This window comes from Schistocerca gregaria, chromosome 4, assembly GCF_023897955.1.
Source record: "Schistocerca gregaria isolate iqSchGreg1 chromosome 4, iqSchGreg1.2, whole genome shotgun sequence".
NCBI classification, from domain to species: domain Eukaryota; kingdom Metazoa; phylum Arthropoda; class Insecta; order Orthoptera; family Acrididae; genus Schistocerca; species Schistocerca gregaria.
Genome location: NC_064923.1, coordinates 439378355 through 439399595, shown reverse-complemented (window position 1 = coordinate 439399595; position 21241 = coordinate 439378355). Strand labels below are relative to the sequence as shown.

At 41.2% G+C, this 21241-nt stretch overlaps 1 protein-coding gene across 2 annotated transcripts in view; it reads left to right on the top strand.

Moving 5' to 3' along the window:
• LOC126365858 (peroxidasin homolog) overlaps window positions 1–21241 on the top strand; it is a 1186130-nt gene that overhangs the window by 974231 nt on the left and 190658 nt on the right. For both annotated transcript variants that reach the window (XM_050008525.1, XM_050008523.1), the window contains 2 exons: window positions 3021–3184; window positions 12679–12796. In XM_050008525.1, the coding sequence (XP_049864482.1) occupies window positions 3021–3184; window positions 12679–12796 (282 nt within the window). The remainder of the gene's footprint in view (window positions 1–3020; window positions 3185–12678; window positions 12797–21241) is intronic.

Below are 21241 nucleotides of genomic sequence, written 5' to 3'. Positions count from 1 at the left end.
ATATGACACTTTTCTAAAGCGTTAGTGGTTGGTGTAATACGTTTTAACATACAGGACATGCTCTGAGAATAATCGAACGTTGTTTTTTTTTTTAAACTTTACTATTAATTTTCCAGATCATTGGTCTTTTGTCACCTTCAGAGTATTCCTCTTCCCTATTGACGCACTTTTCCTCGTGGCATTTCCATTTAGCGAAGCAGTCCTGGACATCATTTCAACCGTACCCTCTTACTAATCTGTACAGACTCTGTCAACTGTACAAGGCATTCGTCACTGTAATAGTGATATGTATCATTAAAAAGGCATAGAGTTTGTCGCGTTTATTTTTTCATTTATTTGATGACACTGAGTTTTACTCCACTGTATAGGTGCTATAGAGGGTCGCGTTTCATCCGTTGTTACAAATTTTTAACTGGTCGTTCATGTACAGGATGGTTATAATTGAACTTCCGCTACTGAAGAGCACGCCCATGAAAAAGGAGTGATCGTAGGACAATGAAGCTGTAGGAAAGCAATTTTAAGGATAGGCGGAAGAGAAATAAAGAGTAAACCATTGAAAGAAACGCACTTCAAATTGCACTTGAGAGGGCAAATTTTGTTTACAGCCTACGATGTTTACGTTCAAGGTTACAAAAGCTGCTCGATGCCACGAACAACTGCATTCACGACAGCCTGGAACCGCACTAGAGATACCATTTCACAATTGTTTGTCGCCTGTTTCGAAGGGTGGAGCATGGAATGTTCAGCTGCTGTGATCAACTCGTAGACTGCTTAAAGGGCGCCCATTAATCCAAGCATTCTCAGCCATGGCAACTGTAACTCCGCCGGTTAATTTAAATTCCGAATCATCTCCTTAAACCACATTGTAGGAATAGGACCTCTCCGTAATCCTTCAATGCATTCATTACAATCGTAAAACTAACTAGGCTGCCATAAACAATCAGAGGCAGGCCTAGACTATAGCAGTTTTCGTAGTAGCTGTGGTAAGTTAAGGTCGCAAACGCTTTACCCTTATGTCAGGCGTGTTGCATACACATCGGACGTTAACTTGTTCCGATCGCTTTGTTTACATATGCGATCAGTGACTTACTAGATACTTATAGAAATCGGAACCAGTGAACCATCTAGAAACTAAGTCAGTATATGTTAAGACAGCGTAATCTACGGAACATTTTTGTTCTATATAATTATCGTCCTGTTAGTCACTTAAAAATAAACCGTATTTAGAGTAAAATTAAAATTCTCGACGTTTAATTCGGGGTTTATTGGAAAATTGTTGATTTTTAATGCGAATCAGAAGTGTTTTACCAAAACTTAAAGAAAGCAAAAAGAAACGGATTTATCATACAGTGCCAGAAAAAGCAATTTCCTCAGAAAACGTAAAAGTAAAAACGCAAAACAAAAATTAATCAAACATTGATTCACTATTCGTCGATCTTACATAAACTATGTTTCCGTTATTCATAAACAACTTTCTCACTTATAGATAATAACAAGAAAATCTAGCCTCTACTCATGACAAAGTACAAAATAACAACCACAGCTACAGAGACTGTTTTATGTTGATGCATGTCAACTGCACTTGTATCGAAGTAATTACTATGGTTACATAAAATCGCGAAAGTTACGGTATTATCTCATTTTCATTTCTTATAAATTGCAGGTTACAATTTGTATAGATACAAAACACAATGGACTAACACTGAGCTGTGTGCGGTTTTCTTTATGTGCAACAACAACCAAAAAAAGACGTCTTTGGCTTTTATTTTCTCTCTCAGACATCGATTTATGTTCGTTTCCCTAGCAATGCTACCAACACTACGGTTAATCCTACTTTTTTCAACTCTCGATGAGCAGCAGCACCATTGCAGTTATTTTGAGAAATCAGCTCTACGAATGGAGCTTAATGTGCACCGATGCCTGTATTTCAACCCTACGTCGCCGGACCAAAACCGCCGCCTAACAGCAAGTCATGACACTGACACTACTAATAACGAACATCCTGCAGCGCACACTCTGAATATCATTCCTTAGTCTTCCACCTGCACTGCCTCAAGTAGCGAAAGTTTAATTATAACCTTCCTGTGTTGTACTCAACAAAATAAGGGTGTTATTCAGCTATGTAATGCGAATGTATTAGAATGTCACAGCTACGTTTCTTATGGTAGTACGTTACACCTAACACGACAGTTTATACGACGGGTATCCAAATACAAGCTTTTACATGTTGAAAAAAAAACTGCTGCAGTTGTTGTCAATACTTTGCAAGAGGTACAACAGGATTCGTAATTTAAATTAAATCATCAGGTGCAAATCTGAATGAAAATAAGAAACATATCGTAAACAATACTGCTCAAAGAGCATACGACACTGATGTAAAATGTCCGCAATGCTAAATATTTGCAATGTGGTGGTCAAGCCAAAATCTGATTCCAACCTTTTCTTTAAAATTTAGAAAATTTCGCTAAAAACGACACTCATGGGTTAAAACGCGGACCTCCCCCTCCCTTCTGTCCGTGCTATTTATAACCTTTCCTCTCGTACCATTACTTTACAGGTTAATGTTTCAAACCATGACTATCCCATTTTGTGAAATTTCCCAAATTTTAAAGAAAGGTTTGGGATCGGACACTAACAGTGGCTTGATCAATATAGTACAAGTGTTCAGCATTGCGGACACTTTCCATCACTGTGGTATAATTTTTACGTAACATTGTTTACGCTCTCTTTTTACTTTTTATTCAGATTTACGCCTCGGGATGTAATTTAAATTGCGAATCCGGTCGTGCCCTTAACAAAGGAGGTACAACAGCTGCAGCTGTTTTTATTCAACATACTAAAATTAAGTCATAAATGCACTATACGCCAAACCTAAGTTAATTATAACATAATTAAGCTGTAAAGAATTTTTTCGTGCTATTCACGTTTCACTCTGCTACCCTGAGCGCTGCACGAAACGCAGCCCCTAGTATGTATGCAACCGAGCTGACGCCTAAGCGCACCGGGCCGTGTTGTTGCAGGCGGCTGGACAGCAACGCGCTGGTTTGCGACTGCAGCCTGCTATGGCTCGCCCAGATGCTGCGAGGTCTGCTGAACAGCACCCATGCCGCCGCCACCTGCCAGTTCCCCACCAGAATGCAGGGGCGGCAGCTCGCCGACATGTCCATGTCGGACCTACACTGCCGTAAGTACTCATCGTGTTTTCCCAGAAACTGTCTGGCGATGTTAATGCACAGATGTTACTCGTGGTTCAATTCCTTCACCTTGGATCAAATTACTTGAAAAACTGCAGCAATCAGCAACTTCATACATAACTTTATTCCTGTCAAGATGCGCTTCTGCCTTTCATCCCGTAAGGTTTTCGATCTGCTTTCGGTGCCTCACAAGTCTCGTAGATCTTCTGCTACCACTATCGTCCCAACGAACATTATGTGCCTTAAACAGCTGTTAAATGTTTCGAAGTAGCCCTTGTCCTTAAACAAACGAAGATTACCTTGCACGTAATACCTCAGAAATTACGAGGGCTATTCCGAAAGTAAGAAACGATGTGTCGCGAAATAGAAAAGATAGTAAAATGCCCATGAAGCTTTGCACAGATATGTTGGACAGTGTCTCTAATATGTCAGTAGATTGCGTCAAGTCGTACTTATCAGTTCAGAGCACACACTGAGCAAATATAAATGCCTATAAAATAGTGTCTCCCACCAAGTACGGGCGCCTGCAGAGAGATTTCACCCCATTTCCTGCAGCCTCATATTAGGTAACTGTCATGCAGTACCTTCTTTATGTCAATTCTCGGCTGCACACGAAAGGGTCAATGAGGACTGTCTTGTAGCGTTTTCGATGGGAAGTGTTTGATCGCCCACCACACAGCTCCGACCTAAATCCATTTGATTTTCTTCCTACTCATATCAACCACTGGCTACGAATCCAGCATTTTGGCACAGACAACGAACTATAGTCCAGCGTAGAAAAATATCAGAAAACACACGATCCTGCCTTCTGTGACGAGGATGTTGGTAAGTTCATACAACGCTACGAAAGATATCTAAGTTGGGGTGGTGACGATGTAGAGACGTAGCTGGAAGGGTAACTAACTGTTGTAAGCAAAACAATTACCATTTCGCGACCGATCTTTTCTTACTTTCCTAATAATCCTTTCATATCACAAGTAAGTAGCTCATATAGCCTCTAAGTACCTTTGCGAAAATCAAGAAGTGGTCATTCACCTCTAAATAGTTGTGTGAATAATACGCTTTTGACTGTAATAATAATTGTAACTAAAAATTTTGACCAGCGAACTGACTGAATGAAAATGCCAATTTTAAAGCTCGATCGAACTGACTGCCGTTTATGTTTGCATACTGAATGAGTCGTGACGATTGACTTAAAGAAGATTTTAGAGTTGAGTACTGATCACAAACTGATAGTCCTTTTGTGCCTGACGCATATTTAATGATGCACGTGGGAAAGATATGCCAAATGATAAAATATACGGTAGACACATGTTCAATAATAACATGAAAGACACGAAAAATAGATAATACACATTAAAATTAATGAACTAGGTTTGTTTAAGTATGAGCTGTAAGATATTAGACTGGTAAAAGTTAAGAGCACTGTTGTGTAAGTTGGAGTTTTGAACGTACACTTTGGTAGTCCAAGGCTGTCAAGAACTTTATGGAAGTTCTAATTTCCTGACTGAAAAATTTCACAAACTAAAATGTTATGGTAGGAAAGCTAATGTTTTTTTTTTTATAATCAGGAAACTTAGAGCTACACGACACTAACACTGAATTTATGAAAGGATTAAGTTTTAAGATTCCAACGTTCTATAAATCGGTAGTTTTTAACAAAGATAACGTTTTGATTTCTCAGTTTCAGGAAAGACGAGATGTTTTTCAGAAATATAGGAATGGGAGCTTTGAAATGAGGCATATCAATTCTAAGACAAACAGCAGTGGATTGGTTTAGTGGACTGTACATTTAGAGTATTACTGCAAGTAACATATTTCTGTGGAAAATTTCTTCTGCAAAATCTTTCTAAGTCAAGATCGCGTATAGGAGGAAAGATAATTTATTTCGACCGTTTTCGGTCATCTGCAACTCTCAAATATATTGAAATTGTGGGTTGAAAATCATGAATGGCACTGAAAACTAATGATACTTACACAAGATTATAACAAAATTATTGAACAGTGCATAACAGAATACAAAATGTGTCTACAATAAGAGAAAACTTTGTCAGTTGGTGTTAACTGCGGAAGGGAATGTCAGCTCCAAAGCATATATACATGGTGTTACAAACTTTTAGGAAACATTCCTCACACACAAATAAAGAAAAGGTGTTTTGTGGACATGTGTCCGGAAACGCTTAATTTCCATGTTAGAGCTCACTTTAATTTCGTCCACCTACGCTCAATGGAGCACGTTATCATGATTTCATACGGGATATTCGACCTGTGCTGCTAGAACATGTGCCTTTGCAAGTACGACACAACATGTGGTTCATGCGCGATGGAGCTCATCCACATTACAGTCGAAGTGCTCGTACGCTTCTCAACAACAGATTCGGTGACCGATGGATTGGTAGAGGTGGACCAATTCCATGGCGTCCACGCTCTCCTGACCTCAATCCTCTTGACTTTCATTTATGGGGGCATTTGAAAGCTCTTGTCTACGCAACCCCGGTACCAAATATTGAGACTCTTCTTGCTCGCATTGTGGACGGATGTGATGCAATACGCCATTCTCCAGGGCTGCAACAGCGCATCAGGGATTCCATGCGACGGACGGTGGACATTTTGAACATTTCCTGTAACAAAGTGTTTGAAGTCACTCTGGTAGGTTCTGTTGCTGTGTGTTTCCATTCCATGATTAATGTGATTTGAAGAGAAGTAATAAAATGAGCTCAACATGGAAAGTAAGCGTTTCTAGACACGTGCCCACATAACATATTTTCTTTCTTTGTGTGTGAGAAATGTTTACGGAAAGTTTGGCCTTACCTTTTTTTAACACCCTATTGTTGACATGAAATGACGTAAAAATTATAATGTAAGCCTATATATACCATAAAAGAGAAGATAATAGCGTCCAGTACATTAAATACACACCTTCGAACCCGTGCTCGTAACATGAGCGTATAAAAACTATGGACAAGCACTGTTGTCGTGCATGCCATAGCCATGGCATATGGAGACAGAGCTGGTCAAACGGATTGACCGATATTAAATGCCCAGGCTCATAGGTGAAGAAAGCGCCGTAAGGTAGCGGCAAAGTATATTACAATTTCGGGTTGTATAACAGGTAGGTTACAGTTAAGTTATAAAATGAAATAAAAAAACCGTTACTATTACAATAGTTGGAATGAGATTATGAGTGAAATAGACAAGTTGTATAAATATAAATCTGAAGATGCACAGGCAGAAGTTGTTGCAGATAGCGTAATGTTATAAAACTTTCCGTTAAAACGGAAAGACTTATGGTACAATTAATAACACAGATCTATATTAAAAGTATCTGAATTGCCAAGGACCTTAAACATTTTGTCCATTGTACATTATCGAAATATTTTTCTAGGGCTCTGGAAGTTTTGTATATAGATACACTGGTTTTGCAGTCGTTTCTGTGCTACTAAATGTAGAGTTAATAGTGATACTCTGATTTCCCTACGACAAGAAATGGCCATACGTTGAATAATTATCCCCTGTAACCTGACAAACGACTACACATTCTGGCTGAGAAGATTCCCCCAACACCTTACGGACAGCGAACAAGCACAAGTAGCTCATTAGAACTCCCTGGAAGGCCCTCGATGGTAAATCAGGAGGCCGGCGCCTGCTCGCGGGATGCCGCTGGAACGCCTGGAGCGAACGGCCCTCCCGAGGTGTGGGCTACGGCCATCAATCACAGCAGGCGCGCTCGCTCCATTGACTCCGGACGGCGGATTTACCTCGCGGCGCGGCGATCAGGCGCCGCGGGCAGATTCTGTAGAAGAGAATTTCCCCCGCCGTATTGCTCCTCCGCAATCGATCACCCGCCGTCACTGTCCTCCGATGAAGGACTCGGCGCAAGAAGTGGCGCCAGTGTTCAGTAATGAAGCACGATATCGCGCCGATCCCGTAACGAGAGGACCGGTGCACGAGTAGAAGCGTGGAAGGTACACTGCTGACCACTAAAACTGCAACAACTGGCATGGTTGCCAACAAGAAATTCTGCTTATTGTGTGTATGCGGTACAGTAGGGATAACGTATGACTGAATTTGAAGTGACGTAGGTATAGGGCGAGGTAGGGAGTATCGGATTGTATCAGCAAAATCTGTTTCTGAATTCTAGCGGTAGTGGAAGCACCTTAATAGCCCCGACAGTGTGGGCTATGGAGGAATAAGACCAGTCACGCAGTTTTGAACTAGTTGCAACAACATATCTGTTTTTAGTATGTCTTTTGGTGCACATTCTTAACTTCAGGGTGTTGTTTCTTCTTTGCAAGTAAGTAATTACAAGAAGATATATTTTAGGATGTGGCAAGGCCTACCTGAAGTAATAACAATGAGAATGTTGAACTTTTGCAGGTGTACGTTTGGATTCTATCAAAAGTAGCATAATCGGGTTGTATCTGTCGAAGCAGACATACAATTTTTGTGGTTTATAAACAGAAAGGTATAGAAAAATCACGGCATAAAATAAGATGAGGGAAGCTGTAGAAAACGATAAATTTCTTCACATGATAACCAGGGAAGTGACAGATGATAGGCTCAAAGATTTATTGGAAAACAAAGGTGTGGCCATAAACCCTGTTTCACAAAACAACAAACGTTTTCCAAGAAAACAATACTGAGCGATAAACGAAACCTTCGAAGAAGACTGGATTCAATGAGACATTTGTGATGGTTGGGCCCATGAGATTTGTGGCTGATCAGTTTTTAAATTGAGTGTCATAAATATATCGCTGAAGGTTAAACTAATACTGTATCTCGATTAAGGCTGATTCTACTACAAAATTTAACTTGTATTGTGTGTGTATTGTGCATTGAACTGGGAACGTCCCGCCGTAGATTTCAGTGGTTCACAACCCCACAACAGGCCACAACAGTTCACCCACCCCATCGCCGCCCCACAACAAACCCAGGGTTATTGTGCGGTTCGGCCCCCAGTGGACACCGCCGCGAACGTCTCATACCAGACGAGTGTATCCCCAAATGTCTGCGTGGTAGCGTAATTTGGGTGTACGCGTACGTGGAAACAGTGTTTGAGCAGCAATCGCCGATATAGTGTAACTGAGGCGGAGTAATGTGAACCAGCTCGCATACGCCGATGCACACGTAAACCGCCTTAAAAACCATCCACAGGCTGGCCGGCATACCGGACCGCGACACTAATCCTCTGGGCGGATTCGTGCCGGGGACCAGCACGCCTTCCCGCTCGGGAAGCAGCGCGTTAGACCGCGTGGCTAGCCGGGCGGGCTAAATTTAACTTAATAATTTCATTATGAATTTTTGTTTATTTGAGTCAGCTTAGTACTAAGATGTGTAACCGGCACTTATTCTAGTTCAATGTTTATAAAAATCTGGGAGACAATTAAAACTTTTCGTAACAAGAATGACTTTGTAAACGATCAAAATGCAAAACGTGGAAAAAATTTAGAATCCAACGAACTTACATTTTTATGACAATTCTCTTTTAATTTTATCGAGTAATGTATCACAGTATTGTTGAGTGGGAAGAATGTTACGATACAAACTCCAGCAAAACTTTAATTTCGAAAAATATTGCGTGCGTGGCACAATGCTGCCTTCCCTTAGGCAGGGTGAGAAATTCAGTACACAGAGCTGCCGTTCACGGGAGGGAACCGAAGCGTCTGCTGGCAGGCTTCGCCAATATTCTTTCGCCATCACCCTGCTGCTCTTTCGCCTTTCGGAATCGGAGAGGGGATGCCGGTCTGCAGGGTCGTAGGATTTCGCCATGGTTCTGTTGGTACAAGTAGAGTTTTTGAATTCTCAGTTAAGGTTGGCGGGTCTCACCGAGGATTTTATCCGAACTGGTGAATCTTTCAGGTCCCTTCGCGTTTGTATTGTTCGTAATATATATTAACGACTTGCCACTCTGTATTCATGAAGATACAAAGCTAGTTCTTTTGCTGATGATACAAGTATAGTAATCACACCCAAATGCAAATGAGCTGAGGAAATTGTAAATAATGTCTTTCAGAAAATTATTAAGTGTTTTTTTTGCAAATGCACTCTCACTAAATTTTGAGAAAACACAGCTTATACAATTCTGTACAGTAAATGGCATAACACCATTGATAAATATAGACAATGAACAGAAGTCTGTTGCTAAGGCAGAATACTCAAAATTTCGGGGTGTGTGATTGATGAGAAATTGAACTGGAAGAAACACATCGACGATCTGCTGAAACGTTTATGTTCAGTTACTTACGCTATTAGGATTATTGCAAATTTTGGTGATAAACATATCAGTAAATTAGCCTACTACGCCTATTTTCATTCACTGCTTTCATATGCATTATATTTTGGGGCAATTCATAACTAAAAGAGGAAGTATTCATTGCACAAAATCGTGTAATTAGAATAATTGCTGGAGTCCATCCAACATCGCCTTGCAGACATTTACTCAAGAAACTTGGGATATTCACAGTACCTTCCCAACACATTTATTCACTTATGAAATTTTTCATTAATAACCCATCCTAATTCAAAAATAACAGCAAAGTGCATGGCTACAACACTAGAAGAAAGGATATCCCTTCTATCCTGGATTAAATCTCACTTTGGCACAGAAAGAGGTAAATTATGCTGGCACAAAAATCTTTGGTAATTAGCCAAACAGTATTAAAAGTCCGACAGATAGCCAACCGACATTTAAAAGCAAATTAAAAGAATTTCTCTATGACAACTCCTTCTCACTCCATGAATTCTTAGATCTGAAGTAGTAACTGTAAAAAATAAATAAAAGTAAAAGAAATATTATTATTTTGTGTAAAGAAAACTTTGTTAAGGTGACACGTTCTACATCATTATGAAATGTTGTATTTATGATCTATGACACAGGAGGACACAAAGTAGGAGCGCTGAATAAAGCATAAGCACCATTTTCTGCATCAGATCAAGTTCAGATTACATCCAATGGTTCTGAACATTCCCTAGCGGCTCCAACCTGCACAAAAGAGTAAAAATTCTGGTCGCGCTGTGCTGCAAACGCGTGCCATCACGTTCGATGTGGATACAGCCCCACAGTGTCCTTAGAGAAGGGCTGGAAAGCCCGTGTGTCCGCAGTGTCAACATTTTCAAGAATGTCTTCCTGTTGCTCGCCGCACAGAAAACTGTCGCTTTCGATTGCTAAATGTGTGGAAATGAACGCCCCAGGGAAGAGATGCTCTCACTGACGTCCTTTATGTCACCTCCTGCGTCCTATTCGAGCCGATTCTGAACGATGGTGTGTCTGGGATGTATCCATCGGCCACTCATAAGAAACTTCTCGAATTCAACGCTGGGCGTCACAGTTCTGCCCTCCATTGAAGAGACGTCAAAGGAAGGGTTGATATGTGGGTAAGAGGGTGGGCGACGACTTTCCCATTGCATAACACGCCCACGGTGGGATTAGACAGAATTGTGGCGAAATGTTGTTGATCCGAATAGACTTCTGAGCTGTGGCCTTCTTTTCGCAAGTGTCGATAACTTGTTATTTGAACCCTCGTCGAACCCAAGGTGACGGCCCAGGGCGCCAAACTTTTGCATCATTACATATGGAAGGTTAGACACAACTTCGAGCGAAATTTCAAACTTAAGATTTTCAGTAGAATTGTGTTATGGACTTACGAAAAAGTGATTCCTTAATTCTGCAGCGCAGTGTAGATCTCTGTGGCAGGAAATTGATCGTTTAAGTTCACTTTAGTGTTTACATTTGTTAGTAACGAGGGATGCTTTCTGCGATAGTTTCTTATCGAGTGTTATTCGTAGATACTTGAATGTGCTAGTAAGTATAATGGATCAGGAGCAAGTGGAGAAATGGTAGTAGAGACCGAGGGAGGGATGTGCAGTACTTGCTAGTCAGTTGGCTTTGCTTATTTGTGGATTAATTTGTAGTTTCAATTTGCAGTGACACTCGGCCGGGAGGTTCAGGCTGTGCTTGAAGGGGACGTAGGAGACGTGAACGACTGCTGGGTAATGACGCTGAGCGTATTAAAGAGGCAGAGGCTGGGGAGGCACAGTTAACAGGTTACGCAGGAGAACGAAGTGGTATTCAGCAACGTAGGTCTTATACACTTGAGAATGAAATTCTGGCAACAAACTGCGCCCGTGGATCAGCAACGAAACTCAACTACGATAGTATGTAGAAAGTGGCATATAGAGGTACTGTAAAAATTTCTCATTAGTTATCTTTTGATCTAATTTTATTGTACTCGCCCTCTTTTCATAAGTCCGAGTTCGACAACGACCTTTCGATATAATACAGATCGATTGCTTAAGAGAAAAAACGCTCCGTCAACTATGACATAAAATTCTTCGTAATGAAAGCTGGTTCTGTAGTAACATAACGGACATTATCCGACGCTACATAAAACTGATCGAAGATAACCGTCTCTTTCCAACTCGATCTTTATGCTTATATTTATTTTTTATATGCTTGTTTTATCAGTTCAAGTTTTAGTATTTCAGTTTTCTTTTACGAATTACACCTGGCTTTACTAATATGTATTGGAAGTTAGGAACACCTCTGATTCCCTGTTTGTGTTTCACCGTTTCCATCAGGTAATCCAGGAAAGCCTGATACGAGAGAACTCCTCATCTCAAATTATTTTGACGCTTTTTTGGAAAGGCGCTCTGAAAAAATTAACGGATTTCAATCGGAGTAACATCTAAATACCTGGCTTCCTGTAACTAGTTTTATTTAAAAAACTGTTGCTAATTAAAACCTCAATAAAGATACATCGATATCTCTCATGGTATTTATCCAGGCAAAGTCCTGTTTCAGGTTCATAACATTTTCATCAAACGGAATTGATTGATATACATCACAACAACATTCTGTTTCTTTTTCATTTTGTAATTTTGATAGTGATTTTTGTTTCTTTGTGTTTTAACTCATTCCATTCCTCGCGGATCAGTCAAACTAATAATACGATCTGCATGCTACAAGAATTGGCAGTTTGTGAGGCACGCCTAAAATAATTTGGATGTACCGAATCATCTGCATAATAAGTCATAGACATAACTTAAATTTACATGAAACTTAATTTGATTCATAAGACAGGGCGTATTTGCACGGTGTCAACTGGCGTAGCAAGCAGACGCTTTAATAGCTATTGTTGTGCGTATGTCTCCAATACGGCTATTTGTTGATTTTGGCTAGGGTGAATATGGAAATTTCGATGCAGCGAGATATGTCAGCGCATGGTAATCGTGTTATTATTTTTGTACTGAGGAACAATAATCAAATAATATATTGCAACTTTATCTTTGTGATTATAAAGTCAAAATCACCTCAAATATAAAAACTTATCCGTGGGCCGGCAACCAGGGATAGCCAACGACCGCAAGCATTTGTGGGTTTGAGAATCTGGCTTGTTGCGGTTCGCTTTCTTCTAAACTAAACCATTAACTGTAGGGAGAACTCAATGACAACTTGACTTACAAAATAGCCTCCTTAACTTTTCAGAGAAGCCGCGCATCACGGAAGACCCACACGACGTGGAAGTGTCGTTCGGAGGGACAGTGTTTTTCACCTGCAAAGCAGAGGGCGACCCGCAGCCGGAAATCGTCTGGATGAAGGACAGGTAAGTACAGCGTCGTCCGTAGTCTCTCAAATCTATTTTATACAGTCCACATTCTATTTTCTACAGTCCATTCATGCATCACTTTTCTTCGAGCGTTACGTTAATATCTACATCTACATGGCTACTCCGCAATTCACACTTAAGTACCTGGCAGAGGGTTTATCGAACCATTTTCATACTACTTCTCTATCATTCCACTCTCGAATGGAAAAAGGAACTCCTAAATCTTTCATTTCGAGCTCTGATTTCCCTTATTTTATTACGATGATTAATTCTCCCGACGTAGATGGGTGTCAACAAAATATTTTCGCAGTAGGAAGAGAAGTTTGTAATTGAAATTTTGTAAATAGATCTCGTCGCAAAGAAAGCCGCCTTTGTTTCAGTGAATGCCACTCCAACTCGCGTATCATATCGGTGACACTCTCACCCCTATTGCTCGATAACACGAAACGAGCTGCCCTTCTTAGCACTTTTTCGATGTCCTCCGTCAATCCTATCTGGTAAGACTGCCACACGGCGCAGCAATATTCCAGCAGAGGACGGACAAGTGTAATGTAGGCTGTCTCTTTAGTGGGTTTGTCGCATCTTCTAAGTGTTCTGCCAACAAAGCGCAATCTTTGTTTCTCCTTCCCCACATTATTATATATGTGGTCTTTACAATTTAAGTTGCTCGTAATTGTAATTCCTAGACATTTCATCGAATTCACAGCCCTTAGATTTGTGCGATTTATCGTAGACCCCGAATTTATCGGATTTCTTTTAGTAACCATGCAGATGACCTCGCACTTTTCTTTGTTTAGTGCCAATTGCCACTTTTCGCACCAACCAGAAATTCTCTCTAGATCATTTTGTAATTGGAACTGATCGTCTGATGATTTTACTAGACGGTAAATTAGAGCGTCATCTGCAGACAATCTAAGGGGGCTGCTCAGATTATCACCTAGATCATTTATGTAAATAAGGAACAGCAGAGGGCCCATGACACTAACTTGCGGAACGCCAGATATCTCTTCTGTTCTGCTCGATGATTTACCGTCTATCACTACCAACTGTGACCTCTATGAGAGGAAATCACGAATCCAGTCACACAACTGAGACGCTATTCGATATGCACGCATTTTCATTAATAGTCTCTTGTGAGGAACGGTATGAAACGCCTTCTGGAAATCAAGGAATATGGAATCGATCTGAGATCCCTTATCGACAGCACTCATTACTTCATGGGAATAAAGATATTTTATGAATCCATGTTTGTTATGTATCAATAAGTCATTTTCTTCAAGGTGATTATTAATGTTCGAGTACAGTATATGCTCCACAATCATGCTGATAATTAAGGTCAGTGATGTGGGTCTGTAATTCAATGGGTTACTCCTATAGACAAGGGTCATCATCTTTAAACTATTTAGGAAACTCGTACTATGTTTAATTTGATAGCTTCAATTGAGACAACAGTAACTAAGTACAATAATGTTCATCAATCAGTTGTGTGTTGCGCACTTCTCTTAAAGAGGTACTTGTGTTTTAGCGCTTTTGATAGCTTTTGATACAATAACTTCAATGAGGCTATGAAAGTCATGGGATAACGATATGCACGTGGTAGTAGTACGACGGACACAAGGTATAGCAGTTTAGCGCCCTGGTGGAGCTGACATTTGTATTCAGGTGATTCATATCAAAAGGTATCCGACGTAATTATGGCCGCACGGTGGAAATTAGCAAGCTTTGAACGAGGATTTGTAGCTGGAGCTAGAAGCATGGGAAATTCCATGTTGGAAATCGTTAGGGTATTCAATACTTCGAGATACACAGTGTCAAGAGTGTGCCGAGAACACCTCATCTCAGGCATTACCTCTCAGCACGGACAACCAACTGGCCGATTGCTTTCACTTAACGACTGAGCGAAGTGGCGTCTGCGCACGGTTTTTAGTGCTGGCAGCCAAGCAACACTACGTTAAATCTCGTAGGATCGTGACCATATCGGTTGGGACCTGCACGACTCGCAAACCGTGACCAGGCCAGATGAGTCCCGATTTCAGTTGGTTAGAGCAGAGTGTAGATTTCGACTGTGATGCAGACCCTCGAAGCCATGGACGCTAATTGCCAACAAGGCATTGTGCGAGCTAGTAATGGCTCCATAATGGTGTGGGCTGTGTTTACATGTAATCTACTTTGTCCTGGTTACCTTCGGCAGCAAGGCATTATGCGAGCTAGTTATGGCTCCACAATGGTGTGGGCTGTGTTTACATGTAATCTACTTTGTCCTGGTTACCTTCGGCTACTCGGAGATCATTTTCAGCCATTCACGGAATCCATGTTCCCCAACTACTATGACATTTTTATCGATGACAGGGCACCATGTCACTGGGCCACAATTATTCGCAATAGATTTAAAGAAGATTCTGGTCAGTTGGAGTGCAATTATTTGGCCAGCCAGATCACCCAACATGAATACTACTGAACATTTATGGGGCATAATCGAGAGGTCAGTTCCTGCACAAAATCTTCTACCGGCAACCCTTTCGTAATTATGTACGGTTAGGAAGGCAGCGTGGCTCAGTATATCTGCAGGGGACTTCCAACGACTTGTTGAGTCCAAGCCACGTCGAACTGCTGCACTAATACGGGAAAAAGTAGGTCCGACACAATGTTAGGAGATATCGCACTATTTTTGACACGTCAATGACTTAAAGTAGCATCATCGACTAGCATGTCACCCCCCTGGAGGGACTTTAGGACGTAAGTTACACATATTGTCGCAGGCTAAGAGTTTTGTGCAACAGAAGTAGAGCATGTCAGAAGTGACTACGAGTTTCCAGGTTTCCTGAAGACGTACACTACTCGCCATTAAAATTGCTACACCACGAAGATCACGTGCTACAGACGCGAAATTTAACCGGCAGGAAGAAGATGCTGTGATATGCAAATGATTAGCTTTTCAGGACATTCACACAAGGTTGGCGACGGTGGCGACACCTACAACGTGCTGACACGAGGAAAGTTTCCAACCGATTTCTCATACACAAACAGCACTTGACCGCCGTTGCCGGAAGAAACGTTGTTGTGATGCCTCATGTAAGGAGAAGAAATGCGTACCATCACGTTTCCGACGTTGATAAAGGTCGGATTGTAGCCAATCGCGATTGCGGTTTATAGTATCGCGACGTTGCTGCTCGCGTTGATCGATATCCAATGACTGTTAGCAGAATATGGAATCGGTGGGTTCAGGAGGGTAATATGGAACACCATTCTGGATCCCAACGGCCTCGTATCACTAGCAGTCGAGATGACTGGCATCTTATCCGCATGGCTGTAACGGATCGTGCAGCCATGTCTTGATCCCTGAGTCAACAGATGGGGACGTTTGTAAGACAAAAATCAGAACAGTTCGATGGTGTTTGCAGCAGCATGGACTATCAGCTCGGAGACCATGGCTGCGGTTACCCTTGCAGCTGCATCAAAGACAGGAGCGCCTGCGATGATGTACTCAACGACGAACCTGGGTGCACGAATGACAAAACTTCATTTTTTGGATGAATCCAGGTTCTGTTTACAGCATCATGATGGTCGCATCCGTGTTTGGCGACATCGCGGTGAACGCACATTGGAAGAGTGTATTCGTCATCGCCATACTGGCGTATCACCCAGCGTGATGGTATGGCGTGCCATTGGCTACACGTATGGGTCACCTCTTGTTCACATTGACGGCACTTTGAGCAGTGGACGTTACATTTCAGATGTGTTACGACCAGTGGCATTACCCTTCATTCGATCCCTGCGAAACCCTACATTTCAGCAGGATAATGCACGACCACATGTTGCAGGTCGTGTACGGCCTTTGTGGATACAAAATATGTTCTCCCGCTGCTTGGCCAGCACATTCTCCAGATCTCTCACCAATTGAAAACGTCTGGTCAATGGTGGCTGAGCAACTGGCTCGTCACAATACGCCAGTCACTCCTCTTGATGAATTGTGGTATCGTGTTGAAGCTGCATGAGCAGCTGTACCACTACACTCCATCCAAGCTCTGTTTGACTCAATGCCCACGCGTATCAAGGCCGTTAGACGTGGTTGTTCTGGGTACTGATTAATCACGATCTATGTACCGAAACTGCAATCACATGTCAGTTCTAGTGCAATATATTTGTCCAATGAATACCCGTTTATCATCTGCATTTCTTCTTGGTGTAGCAATTGTAACGGCCAGTAGCGTAGTTCATTTTTGATGCGAATGACAGGAGCACGACACTGTGGGAGTGAAATGGTACGGCAACTGGAAACGTACTTTAAAGCTGAAGTATGTGGCGCAGAACGATTCTCGTAGGCAAAACATCTAAACTGCACACAGATTCGCCGTATAACTACGGCGTAATATGTATACAATGTAATGTGGAATCCATGCCTAGTAAATAGTGCCAACAATTTCAGCAAGGTCATGCGATTTCCATTTTTTCGGCAAGCTGAAAGGACATCTAGTGGGAAAATGGCTGTCGAACGACCAGGACGTTCACACAGTGGATCTGTAATAGCTTCGTGGCCACGGAGCTGATTTCTATCGTCGATGGAATGAACTATATGTAGAGCTTTCCGACCGTTGTTTAAAGAGACCTGGTGACTACCTAACTTTGACGTGTAATGCACTGTTCAATAAAAGTTATTTTGTTTGCCATAATTATGTGTAACCTACTTTATGAAGTCTGTCTTTCATGCGAGCCATGTGTTCTTCCGATAACTGTTAGTGAGCATACTGAAGTAACCGTCAGAAATGCTCAAGATCCTGAAAGCGCTGTGAAGGCGTGGAATAATGCATGTATGAAGAATTTTCCATGCGAGTCAGTCGTCTCTAATGCTTCCTGCTCTTTGTTGTCTCTAAACGCCAATACGTGTGCGTGCATCTATTTGCAAGGCCTACACCACTAATCAGATTTCCTGGAACAAAGCTGTGTGTGTCTTTCATGGGTTATGGCGGCTCTAGATAATCTACTGTTGCTTTTAGCAGCCTCCATTGCGCCGCAGTTGACGTTCCGAAGGAAAGAAACATAAATAATTACACATTTTAAAGTTATGATTAATGAAAGGTGAATGCTTCCATACGGGACGCAACCTTTACGACGATAACTTTCTGATCGTAGTTCCGGAATATCATGACGATGTTTCAGAGTATTCAGATTTTCTGTGAGACCATCACAGTCTTGATTAATTTAAAGAACGTCGTTTCCAACAGGCTGTTAGTTTAAAAGAGTACTATATAAAGCAAAACAAGCTATTTTCGAGTCAATGGTCATTCTCAAATGTATAATGGATGCGGATACGTCATCCTGGTAAGTAGTATAAAACAGAAATTACATGCTATGCACAATTACGCATGGCTTTGCCGTCAATGTATACGACTTCGTAGCAGGTGGCCGTGAACGACATATAGGCACCTGTTTGCAGTTCCGACAAATGAGGATGATGTTTACACATTCATTGCGCACTTGAGTAAACACTCACCCCAAATTATTTATATTTATTGAAAATATGCTTGCACAGCGGATAACTAATTCATCGTGAGATTTTACGGTATAGAGCCCCATATGTAGCTCACTGTGCACGTGACGAAGAGGCAATCATTCATCAAGCTAGCTTAACACCACTGTCACCGCCTCACACTTGCGCAGGCAATCCCATCAGAGGAGATCATCTGCACAACAACACCTACTAGATGTACCACGTGATTAGTAGGTATAGATTTATTCACATGATTCATATGACTTACATATCTAAGTTCCGTGCTGTTTAGGCAAGTGTACAATGTTCTCTTACCTTATAGGTAACTAGGTTGAATGTGACTTCCTTTGGGTATTTGGTACACATTTCATCTACAGTCAAGTCCTTACCAAACTCGAGACAGTATGTCGTCTGTTGCTCGATGAATTGAAGCGCGGATTCTTGTCTGAACTCTGCTAGAGAAACTTATGAAACCCCACAAGAAAAACTCGAATAGTTGTCAGGTCCCGTGAACGTTAAGGGCATGCAACTGGCACAACTCAACCAGTTCTTTTTTTACCTTGTCAGTCGTACTGAGGAGGTCGCAGACGTCGGTGAGGAAGTATGTTGCGGTCTTGGGTATCATCGTCCATCAGCGGGATTACTAAGATTCCCAGCTTAGGCAAGTATGGTACTACATCGACTGTTTGTTCTTGAAAAAAGAAAGGGCCGTAAAACTTCTTCAATGAACAAACGCTGTCAACATTTAGACTACCACTGTTACATTCCAGAATTTTACGCAGACTTTCACTGCCCCAGATCCTTCAGTTGCGTATTAACTTTTGCAACTGGAAAGTAGAATCATCATAAATGACTCTGTTTTCAACGAAATTTTTGTCTTTGCCCAATCGATGTGAGGTCTCCCCACAAAAGTCCTTACGAGCAGTTTCTTTTAGTTCTTGCACCATCGTTAATTAGTATGGTTTAAGAGTCAAATGTCTTATCAACACACGCCAACTACATCGTGTGGCACTCCCAGCTAGCGAGTTGCACCGCGGTTTGATTTTGTAGACTGTTAACACACTAAGCGCGTCGTCTATGCCCTGGCCTCACGGTGTATACTTTTCATTTGGATGAAGTCGGTCCGTGGAGACTGAGAGCGCACTTTACACTGAACAGCATCAATCCATGGGAACGGCAGAATCAGGGTTAAGAAGCTTCTGTTGTAATTTTAATGAAGCTAATTAAAACATTTAGTAGAAAGATGGGGTTCAGTTTTGAACGTATTTAAAAAAGGTTAATCCTGTTTAGTTAATTTTGTTGCTATAATCTGCTCAAAAGTTCTTGTATTTCTCTTGCAACATTTAGCACTATAGCTTCGGACAATATGTCTTTCCTTCCTTTGTTTCCAAATTGGGTTTGCTTCTTGTTGTATCGACACTGACTGGAGTTCCATCACTTGTATGCCGTGTGAGCCCGTCTGCCTGCAGATTCCGTAATATTGTGACTGACATTTTCAGCCTCGTCACGTTTGGAATACTTATAACGCATTCACAACAGTGATGTATGCACACATATGATCAGAAAGGTGAATAACAGTTTTCCCCGTATTATATTCAGTAACAATTTTTGGTTTCCGATACAGCTATCTTTTGACTGTCACGTTTTCAATTTCACTCAAATCTTTGGTGGAAAGTACCAAAAGAATGTATTGTCTTTTCATTTAAGTACTGTAATTGGTTGGCTATTCTTTAACGATCACTTCCCTGCGTTTCATTGTGGCCTTCACAGTTTCGTTTGTGATTTAGTTGAAAGGGTAAAAAACAAAAGCGTGTTCTTCCTTATGAGTGTGCTTGCGGAATCTACACTGAAATAACAATCACCTGTACGTAATAGATGGCTTTATTGAGTACTTCTTGACACAAATTTATCACAATATTTGTTTCTGTGGTATTTTATTATCAATTACTTTGCAGTGTACATTCAGAAACTGCAGTAGCACCCATTATCTTAGAAAAGTTTAAATATTTTGAGAAAGTACTTGCGTCTTATTTATTTCTGACATTGTCTGAACATAATTCGTCCTCGGAATGGTTTTAGTACTGCAAAAGAATTTTAAAATCTGTTTAAAATTTTTGTTTGGTTCGCTGATGATGAATTGTAAAATTTCGAAACCGTATCAACTCATTATCTTTCGGTCGAATGTTTGACCACGGGGCAGGTATAAATATGTGGGTGGAAGCTTCACCAATCTCCTCGATAAAATCAATCCAAACAACTACTTCATTTTATCTTTGTTTGTTGCTACCCATTGAGTGAAACGTTGGGAAACCATTGTCGTTTAAATAGCATACATACATACTTGTTTGTTCACTGACGTCTTCAAATATTTTATCTGTATCAAAACTACAAAAAATCTTCGACTTCGTTTCATTTTTGCATATTTTCATCACTCACGTTGTTTCCATGTGCGCTCGTAAAATACATCACGTTCGGCTGGTTCCCTCGATGATCAATCAAACCACGTACTTTCTTCACCTGTTGAACCTTCAGACGACTTCGCGATTTGGATAATGGCAACCGAATTACACAGAGACGTTTACAATGTAGAAATAACGCACTCAATGAATCACTACATTCGTTTAGCGACAGCTTTGCTACTATTTGCGACAAAGCTTTTTGAGAATAATTGGTGTGAGGCTAGTCCCTCCGTATACTACTGTGGCTTTCTCTGACTGGTCATCCCTTAGAGATTGTCTTCTTAACATACTACGCCAGTTTATATTCCAAGTAAACAATCGTCAAGTGGAGTATTTACATTTTCTTTACTAACCCAGCTCGGCGGCAGTTGCCTGAATGAATTTCTTACCCCACGGTAACGCCTGCATGTTACGTGGCAAGTATTTCGCCGCTCTCGGATGGGTTGCCGGCCAGCAGGCGCACCATTACGCGCTAGGATATACTCCAGCTCAGTG